This window comes from Hypanus sabinus, unplaced genomic scaffold, assembly GCF_030144855.1.
Source record: "Hypanus sabinus isolate sHypSab1 unplaced genomic scaffold, sHypSab1.hap1 scaffold_671, whole genome shotgun sequence".
In the NCBI taxonomy this organism is placed as follows: domain Eukaryota; kingdom Metazoa; phylum Chordata; class Chondrichthyes; order Myliobatiformes; family Dasyatidae; genus Hypanus; species Hypanus sabinus.
The window spans coordinates 205,226-215,194 of NW_026781525.1; the positions used below are offsets into that span (position 1 = coordinate 205,226).

At 57.7% G+C, this 9,969-nt stretch overlaps 1 protein-coding gene across 1 annotated transcript; it reads right to left on the reverse strand.

The window, feature by feature from the left end:
* Window positions 1-634: 634 nt before the first annotated feature.
* On the reverse strand, window positions 635-7,298 carry LOC132389833 (cystatin-B-like). The gene is made up of 3 exons (XM_059962394.1): window positions 7,221-7,298; window positions 4,921-5,031; window positions 635-935 (listed from the first exon to the last, which is right to left on the reverse strand). Exons 1-3 carry the CDS (start codon window positions 7,281-7,283, stop codon window positions 810-812), a joined length of 300 nt encoding a protein of 99 aa, XP_059818377.1. The 5' UTR covers window positions 7,284-7,298; the 3' UTR covers window positions 635-809.
* Window positions 7,299-9,969: the final 2,671 nt, after the last annotated feature.

Here is a 9,969-nt window from a genome sequence, read left to right on the forward strand (position 1 = left end):
GCTTTGAAAATCTCGATCGCCGCCCCGATTGAAAAGTGTCCCTCTTACGCGCTCCCTGCCGCAGATTGTACAACACGAACCGCTCTCTCCACTCGCCCTCTCTCTCCACTCTCCGACCTCTCCTCCCGCAAACCCCTCCCCTCGTCCCTAACGCGCCAACTCCTCCCACGAACCCCGCCCTCTATTTCCTCACATCCCGCCCACCTCACACACCCCGCCCTCTCATCCCACTGACACCATCCACACCTCGCAGTGATTCCCCTCCACACGCCACCTCGAACCGCGCCCCCTCCCCTTGTCTCCGTGACCGCCTCCCTCCGATTGGATCTCCGTCAGACTGTAGGTCAGCTTCCCGCGAACTTCCGAAATTATACACTCCCCCTCCGACATCCGCACTAGCTGCCCCGCAGCGTTGCCCCCGCCCCCAGCATCCGAAAGAGGGGATGGTTATAGACGACCAGGCGACCAATCGGATCAACGCGTTTTATTAGCGAAAAGCTTGTGCGTCGAACAGCTGACGGTTCAGGTGGCCTCAGCGAGCTGGAGAGGTGGGTCTGCTGGTATTCCGGGAGCGCGGGACGTGCCGGAGAGTTGGCGGGGGGGAGGTGGGTGTGTAGGGTCTGGGGGAGGTGGGAGTGTGTCTGGGATCTGTGGACAGGAAGAACCAAACCCCGCATTAAACTGTGGGTAGCTGAAGGGTGTCCCAACTACCCCGTGTGATGAGCTTTGTAGGGAGGGAGGGGAATATTCCCGAGGGGTGGGCCGCAAGCACAGCGAGGGGTTGGCATCGGTCAGGAAACTCTCGTTTCTCAGACCAAGGGTTCCAGCGGAGCGCAGTTACTGAAGTTTTCCTGGATCGCCACCAGAACTGGCAGCTTGTTACTGGGAACGAACACCTCCATGTGGACGAAGTTGTTGGGGTTTCCAATATCGACCTGTGGGCAGGGTCACTCGGTTAGTCATGGGAGTCCCGTCCGCTAACCCCTCCTTCCCACTGCCACCTCCGTGACCCGCGCTCCCGCGAGACTTCCCTCCACATCCCCGGCACTTCATCCCTCGCTGCTCCCCTCCCCGACTCCTTCAACCCTCCCTCCACTACATACCTCCCCGTCTCCGTCACCACTCCCTCCCCTACTCCTCTCCCCGACTCCTTCAACCCTCCCTCCACTACACACCTCCCCGTCTCCGTCACCACTCCCTCCCCTACACCTCTCCCCGACTCCTTCAACCCTTCCTCCCCGACACCCCTCCCCGACTCCTTCAACCCTCCCTCCCCTACGCACCTCCCCGACTCCATCACCGCTTCCTCCCCTACACCCCTCCCCGTCTCTATCACCCCTCCCTACCCTACACTACCGCCCCGTTTTAATCGTCCCTCCCTCCTCCACATCCCTCACCGTCTTTGATAATCCTAACCTCCCTTACACCTCTCCCCGTCTCCGTCACCCCCTCCCTCCCCTAAACCCCTCTCCGACACCGTCACACGCTCCGTCCCCTGCACTTCTCCCCGTCTCCTACCCACCCCGTCCACTTCATTGTCATCCCGTCTCTCCCCTCTAACCCTCCCGGTCTCCGTCACCCCCCTCCCTCCCCTGAAACACTGCTCGTCTCCGTCACCCCCTCCCTCCCCTAAACCCCTCTCCCACACCGTCACACGCTCCGTCCCCTGCACTTCTCCCCGTCTCTGACCCACCCCGTCCACTTCACTGTCATCCCCATCACTCCCCTCTAACCCTCCCGGTCTCCGTCACCTCCTACCTCCCCTGAACCACTGCTCGGCTCCGTCATCCCCTCCCTCCCCTAAACCCCTCTCCGACACCGTCACACGCTCCGTCCCCTGCACTTCTCCCCGTCTCTGACCCACCCCGTCCACTTCACTGTCATCCCCCTCTCTCCCCTCTAACCCTCCCGGTCTCCGTCACCTCCTACCTCCCCTGAACCTCTCCTCGTCTCGTGACCCACTCCAGCTCCTACATCTCCTGAAATCTCCGTCATGCACTCGCTCCACTACGTCCGTCCCCATCTCCATCTTACTCTCATTCCCCAACCCCATCTACGTCCCTGGCAGACCTTCTGGTCTCCATTCCCCTCCCACACCCTCCTGGTCTCCATTCCCTTCCCACCCATCCCCGTCTCCATTCCCCTCCCACACCCTCCTTGTCTCCATTCCCCTCCCACCCCTCCCCGTCTCCATTCCCCTCGCACACCCTCCTTGTCTCCATTCCCCTCCCACCCCTCCCCGTCTCCATTCCCCTGCCACACCCTCCTGGTCTCCATTCTCCTCCCACCCATCCCCGTCTCCATTCCCCTCCCACACCCACCTGGTCTGCATTCCCCTCCCACCCATCCCCGTCTCCATTCCCCTCCCACACCCTCCTGGTCTCCATTCCCCTCCCACACCCTCCTGGTCTCCATTCCCTTCCCACCCATCCCCGTCTCCATTCCCCTCCCACGCCCTCCTGGTCTCCATTCCCCTCCCACCCCTCCCCGTCTCCATTCCCCTGCCACACCCTCCTGGTCTCCATACCCCTCCCACCCATCCCCGTCTCCATTCCCCTCCCACACCCTCCTGGTCTCCATTCTCCTCCCACCCCTCCCCGTCTCTTATCCCCTCCTAGACCCTTCCGATTTCTATTCCCCTCCCACCCCTCCCTGTCTCCATTCCCCTCCCACCCCTCCCGTCTCCATTCCCCTGCCAGAGCTGCTCCCTTCCCGTCTCTGTTAATCCTAACCTGCCCTACACCTCTCCCCTCCCTCCCCCTCCCGGACTCCATTCCTCTCCCAGCTCCTCCGGGCCTCCATTTCCCTCCCAACCCCTCCTGTCTTCATTCCCCTCCCACCCTCTCCCGGTCTCCATTCCCCTCCCACCCTCTCCCGGTCTCCTTTCCCCTCCCAACCCCTCCCGGTCTCCTTTCCCCTCCCACCCTCTCCCGGTCTCCATTCCCCTCCCACTGTCTGCCGGTCTGCTTTCCCCTCCCACACCCTCCCGGTCTCCTTTCCCCTCCCAGCCTCTCCCGGACTCCATTCCCCTCCCACACTCTCCCGGTCTCCATTCCCCTCCCACCCTCTCCCGGTCTCCTTTCCCCTCCCACCCTCTCCCGGTCTCCATTCCCCTCCCACCCTCTCCCGGTCTCTATTCCCCTCCCACCGTCTCCCGGTCTCCTTTCCCCTCACACCCTCTCCCAGTCTCCATTCCCCTCCCACCCTCTCCCGGTCTCCATTCCCCTCCCACCCTCTCCCGGTCTGCTTTCCCCTCCCACACCCTCCCGGTCAGCATTCCCCTCCCACCCTCTCCCGGTCTCCTTTCCCCTCCCACCCTCTCCCGGTCTCCATTCCCCTCCCACCCTCTCCCGGTCTCCATTCCCCTCCCACCCTCTCCCGGTCTCCATTCCCCTCCCACCCCCTCCAGGTCTCCATTCCCCTCCCACACCCTCCCGGTCTCCATTCCCCTCCCACCCTCTCCCGGTCTCCTTTCCCCTCCCAACCCCTCCCGGTCTCCATTCTCCTCCCACCCTCTCCCGGTATCCATTCCCCTCGCACCCCCTCCCGGTCTCCATTCCCCTCCCACCCTCTCCCGGTCTCCATTCCCCTCGCACTCTCTCCCAGTCTCCATTCCCCTCCCACCCTCTCCCGGTCTCTATTCCCCTCCCACCCTCTCCCGGTCAGCATTCCCCTCCCACCCTCTCCCGGTCTCCATTCCCCTCCCACCCTCTCCCGGTCTCTATTCCCCTCCCACCCTCTCCCGGTCAGCATTCCCCTCCCACCCTCTCCCGGTCTCCTTTCCCCTCCCAACCCTCTCCCGGTCAGCATTCCCCTCCCACCCTCTCCCGGTCTCCATTCCCCTCCCACCCTCTCCCGGTCTCCATTCCCCTCCCACCCCCTCCCGGTCTCCATTCTCCTCCCACCCTCTCCCGGTATCCATTCCCCTCGCACTCTCTTCTGGTCTCCATTCCCCTCCCACCCTCTCCCGGTCTCCTTTCCCCTCCCACCCCCTCCCGGTCTCCATTCTCCTCCCACCCTCTCCCGGTCTCCATTCCCCTCCCACCCCCTCCCGGTCTCCATTCCCCTCCCACCCCCTCCAGGTCTCCATTCCCCTCCCACCCCCTCCCGGTCTCCATTCCCCTCCCACCCTCTCCCGGTCTCCTTTCCCCTCCCACACCCTCCCGGTCTTCATTCCCCTCCCACCCTCTCCCGGTCTCCTTTCCCCTCCCACCCACTCCCGGTCTTCATTCCTCTCCCACCTCTCCCGGTCTTCTTTCCCCTCCCACCCCCTCCCGGTCTCCATTCCCCTCCCACCCCCTCCCGGTCTCCATTCCCCTCCCACCCTCTCCCGGTCTCCATTCCCCTCCCACCCCCTCCCGGTCTCCATTCCCCTCCCACCCTCTCCCGGTCTCCTATCCACTCCCACCCTCTCCCGGTCTCCTTTCCCCTCACACCCCCTCCCGGTCTCCATTCCCCTCGCACCCTCTCCCGGTTTCCATTCCCCTCCCACCCTCTCCCGGTCTCCATTCCCCTCCCACCCTCTCCCGGTCTCCTATCCCCTCCCACCCTCTCCCGGTCTCCTTTCCCCTCCAACCCACTCCCGGTCTCCATTCCCCTCCCACCCTCTCCCGGTCTCCTTTCCCCTCCAACCCACTCCCGGTCTCCATTCCCCTCCCACCCTCTCCCGGTCTCCTTTCCCCTCCAACCCACTCCCGGTCTCCATTCCCCTCCCACCCTCTCCCGGTCTCCTTTCCCCTCCAACCCACTCCCGGTCTCCATTCCCCTCCCACCCTCTCCCGGTCTCCATCCCCCTCCGACCCTCTCCCGGTCTCCTTTCCCCTCCCACCCCCTCCCGGTCTCCTTTCCCCACCCACCCTCTCCCGGTCTCCATTCCCCTCCCACCCCTGCTCCCTTCCGGCTTCTGTGTGGAAACTCGACCTTGATCAGCAGAAGTTTCCCCAGCATGATGGTCTGGTCCTGCTCACGGTACGTTTTCGCGACGAATATCTGCTCTAAGGCGTGGATGTGACTCTCCGCGTCGGATTTCACCTGGACAGGAACAACACAAACTTCTGTATCTCCCGGGGAGGACAGAGCGGGACGAGGAAGGGTGTCCGGAAGCGAGGGGCGGTACCATTTCTTTTTTACTTCTCCCCACTCCATTTCTCCGCTTTTCCTCGTTCCGTCTCTCGCCTTTCCCCACCTCGTACCCGTACTCCCCACTCTTCCTCGTCTCTCTCTGATCTATCATTTTATCCTCACTCCATCTCCCTCTTCCCCCTCTCAGCCTCCCCTGCTCTCTCACCCCCCTCACCGTCTCTCTCTTCCTCCTCTCTCCACCTCCCCTGCTCTATCACCCCCCTCACCGTCTCCCTTTTCCCTCTCTCTTCGATTCCGCTGCACTCTCACCCCCTCACCGTCTCCCTCTTCCCCCTCTCTTCGATTTCCCTGCTCTCTCACCACGCTTCAACGTCTCTCTCTCCTACCGCTCTCTCGCCCAGCCTTGCTCTTTCCCCCTCTTTCTGTGTGCCTCTATAATCTTTACCCTGGCCGGGCTTTTCTACATCTCTGTCGCTTCGTCACTGATCTTTCTCCCCTTCTCCTGCCCTGTCCTTCGCCTCACTCTCTGTTCCCTCATTCCACATTCCCTGCTCGTTCTCATACTTTTCCCGTCTCGCTCTCACTCTTCTCCCTCTCCCCGTCTGTATCCGTCTACAATCTCTCCAATTCCCCTGCTGGCACTCTCACCTTTCATCCGTGTCTCTACCTTCGTTCTCTCTCTGTCTCTCTCTCTCTCTCTCGCTCTTCTCCCTCTCCCCGTCTGTATCCGTCTACAATCTCTCCAATTCCCCTGCTGGAACTCTCACCTTTCATCCGTGTCTCTACCTTCGTTCTCTCTCTGTCTCTCTCTCTCTCTCTCTCTCTCGCTCTTCTCCCTCTCCCCGTCTGTATCCGTCTACAATCTCTCCGATTCCCCTGCTGGAACTCTCACCTTTCATCCGTGTCTCTACCTTCTTTCTCTCCCTCTCACTCTCTCTCTCTCGCTCTTCTCCCTCTCCCCGTCTGTATCCGTCTACAATCTCTCCAATTCCCCTGCTGGAACTCTCACCTTTAAATCCGTGTCTCTACCTTCTTTCTCTCCCTCTCACTCTCTCTCTCTCGCTCTTCTCCCTCTCCCCGTCTGTATCCGTCTACAATCTCTCCAATTCCCCTGCTGGAACTCTCACCTTTAAATCCGTGTCTCTACCTTCTTTCTCTCCCTCTCACTCTCTCTCTCTCGCTCGCGCACTCTACTTCTCGCTCTTTCCTTCTCTCTCCCTCTCCGTGCTCGAAAATTCCTCTGCCCTCCTTCCCCTATCTCGCCTGGCTCCCTGGCTCTCTGCCTCTCACGTTTCTCTGTTTTCCCTGCTCTTTCTCCCCGTATCGCTGTCTCTCTCCCGCATGTCCCCACTTCCCCTACTCTTTCTCCGCCCTCCCACCTCTCCCCACTTCCCCAGATCTATCCCCTCCCTCTCCCCGTCTCTCTCTCCCTCTCCCTCTCTCTCTACCTCCCCCCTCTCTCTCTCCCCCACTCTGTTCGATCTCCAATTACCCCGCCATTCCCCCACTCTTGCTATTTCTCCCTCTCTCCACTCCTGGCTCCTCCTCCTTCCACCTCCCTTTCTCCTACCTGCCCCCCGCATTCCGTTTCGTTCTCCAATTTTCCTCCCGCCCTCTAATCCAAACACTCACTCTCCCCCTTCTCCTCCTCCTTCCTTCCCTCTCTCGTCCCCCTCTCTTTCCCATCCCCCTTTCTTCCGTCTCCCTCTACCTCCCTCCTCTCTCCTCTCCCATATATCGCCCCCTCACAATTTTGCCGCACTCTCCCCCTTCATCCAGCCTCCGCCCTTTCACTGCCATTATCCCCCCCGGTCCTACGCTCAATCCTCTCCTCCCCCTGCTGCAAATGGACTTCCGCTGTCTATTCCGTACCTCTACTTCTCTACCCGTCTCTCGCAGACATATATATATATCTACTTCCCGCTCTTTCCTTCTCTCTCCCTCTCCGTGCTCGAAAATTCCTCTGCCCTCCTTCCCCTATCTCGCCTGTAGATATATATATATATACACATCACTATTTTATTCACTTTCTCACCCCCCTCTCTCTTCTTTCCCCCCGAGGAGGGCAGCTTAAGGGGTGTGGGAGTGGAGGAGTGGGGAGGACTGTGCCCGTGGGTCTGGAAGAGTTTGGAACAAACCTCATCTGCGACCTTATGGACCTCTGTCGTGGCCGGCTGTTCTTTTGTCCACACTGGTGCCATCTCTCTCCCTCTCTCTCTCTCGCCACTTGTCACGGCCGCTTTTAAAGATCTGGCCCCTCCCCCCACCCCTCCGACATGCCCCTCCCCCCGCTCAGCTATTTCCCCGCCCCGTTTTGCCCTCTCTCAGGCTCTTCCCTTCCGCTTGGGGCATGAAACCTAACCCTGGCCCCTTACGGATGTGACCTACTCACAGGAAAGGTGTACAGAGCATAGGGAACATTCACAAAGGTTTCTTGTGTCTGCGGGGCCTGTGGTTTCAGGAAACATTGAATGGGTTAGGATTCTAATGAACGTAGAAGATTGAGAGGGGATTTGATGGAGGCTCACTGGCTTTATCCGCTGTGGTTGGGTGGGGCTGCAACCAATGATCAAAGGTTAAGGGTGAAAGGTGAGAAGTTTAAGGGGAACGTGAGGGGGAACGCCTTCACTCAGAAGGTCGTGAGAGTGTGGAATGATCCGCGAGCACGACTGGTCCGTGAGAGCTCGATTCCAACGTTTAGGCGATGTTTGCACGGGTACACGGATAGGAGGCTTCCGGGGGTCTATGATCCAGCTGCAGCGGGCTGGGATAATGCAGCTTAAATGGTTTCCGCATGGGCTAGATGGGCCGAAGGGCGTCCCAGTAAGTCGTGTTTCTCTGTGACTCTATGAGTAGAGTCCCAGAGCCACCAAGCGCCTCTCCTCTGCAAACTTTGCATCAAAGCATCGATCTTGATCCGTCGTGTCGTTGTGGCCATTCAGTTATGTCCTTCAGCCAGACCGTTCTTCTGTGGTGGACTCGTCACTCTGGCATGAGTGGACACACACACAAGTCCCCACCGGCCCTGCTATAAAACTGTGAGTTTTTCTGACCGATCTCCTTGTTCGGTCTCCGTTGTCCCACACCTTCCCATGGGTCCCAACACTCAATCAGTGTCCACTAGTGTGTCTCCTAGTGTTTCTGAGGGGTGTCTCTCCAGACCTGACTTTTATCCCTACTCACGGGGTCTCAGCTATCAATCAATTTTGAATGACTGTGTCCATCAAACCGGCCCACTCCGGCTGACCACTGAGGAATGTTAATGAACAGAATGGTATAGGATCAATTACCCTCTCAGAAGTCATAATACGGTAAATCAACAAGTCTCTCTCCCCTCTCTTAACTGTAGCAGATGTTGTTGAATGTTTCCTCCTCATCGCTCTCTCTCACGAGCAGCATAGCAACAGTAATGGTTCGTGATTCTCAAAGCGGGGGATGTGGGCAACTCTGCACCCCATGGTCAATCAGATCTGTTCAAAACACTCCAAGTACTCTCAGACCTCATCCTCAGTAATCGACTCCACCGTCTTCCCGAACTCTGGGGTCAGACTAATTGTTTACTGTCTTCTGCCTCTGTCCCTTCTTGATGTGTGAAGCGATATTTGCAATTTTCCAGTTTTTCGCAACCATTCCAGAACCTACTGATTCTTGAAAGACCGTTACTGGTGCCTTTGCAATCTCTTCAGCTACCTGTTTCTGAGCGCCGTGGTATACACCATCTAGTCCAGGTTGATTATTTGCACTCAGACATATCAGTTTCCCAAGAATCCTCTATCTCCTTCTGGTAATTTCACTCATGCCATGATCTCTGACACCCAACACCTCCACCTAACGTGTAAGGATGGGCAAAGGAGGGGCTGATGGAGTCCAATCTCGGGAAATGAATGCTCATGCACTTTGGTTGAAGAAATGAAACGGTGACTATTTTCTAAATCGAGAGGAAATACAAAAGCTGAGGTGCAAAGTGACTCGGGAGACCTTGTGCAGGATTCCGCCGAGGTGAATTTGCAGGTCGACTCTGTGCTGAAGGAGGCGATTTTAGTATTAATAAAATATAGAACCATAGCACCGTGTCTTGTGATCTTGTGAACCATAGAACATTACAGCACAGGATCAGGTCTTTTGGTGCTTCTTGGCTGTGCCGAACCATTTCTCTGCCTAGTCCCACTGACCTGCACCCGCCCCATATCCATCCATACCACTCTCATCCAAGTTTTTCTTAAATGTCAAAAGTTAGCCCGCATACACCACTTCATCTGGCAGCTCATTCAACACTCCCACCACTCTCTGCGTGAAGAAACCCCCCCCCCAATGTTCCCTTTAAAGATTTCCCCCTTCACCCTTAACCCATGACCTCTGTGTTTTTTTCTCCCCTGGCCTCAGTGGAAAAAGCCTGCTCGTATTCATTCTATCTATACCCATCCTAATTTTATACACCTCTATCAAATCACCCCTCATTCTCCTACGCTGCAGGGAATAAAGTCCTAACCTATTCAACCTTTCTCTGTAACTCAGTTTCGCAAGTCCCAGCAACATCATTGTAAACCTTCTCTGCACTCGTTCAACCTTATTAATATCCCTCCTGTAATTAGGTGGCCAAAACTCTTCACAATGCTCCAAATTTGGTCTCACCAATGTCTTATACAACATCACCATTACATTCCAACTCTTATACTCAATACTTCGAATTATAAAGGCCAATGTACCAAAAGCTCTCTTTACAACCCTATATACGAGTGACGCCACTTTTAGGGAATTATGTATCTGTACTCCCAGATCCCCCTGTTCTACTGCACTCCTCAGTGTCTACCATTTACCTTCTCTGTTCTACCTTGGTTTGACCTTCCGAAGTTCAATACCTCACACTTGTCCGCATTAAACTCCATC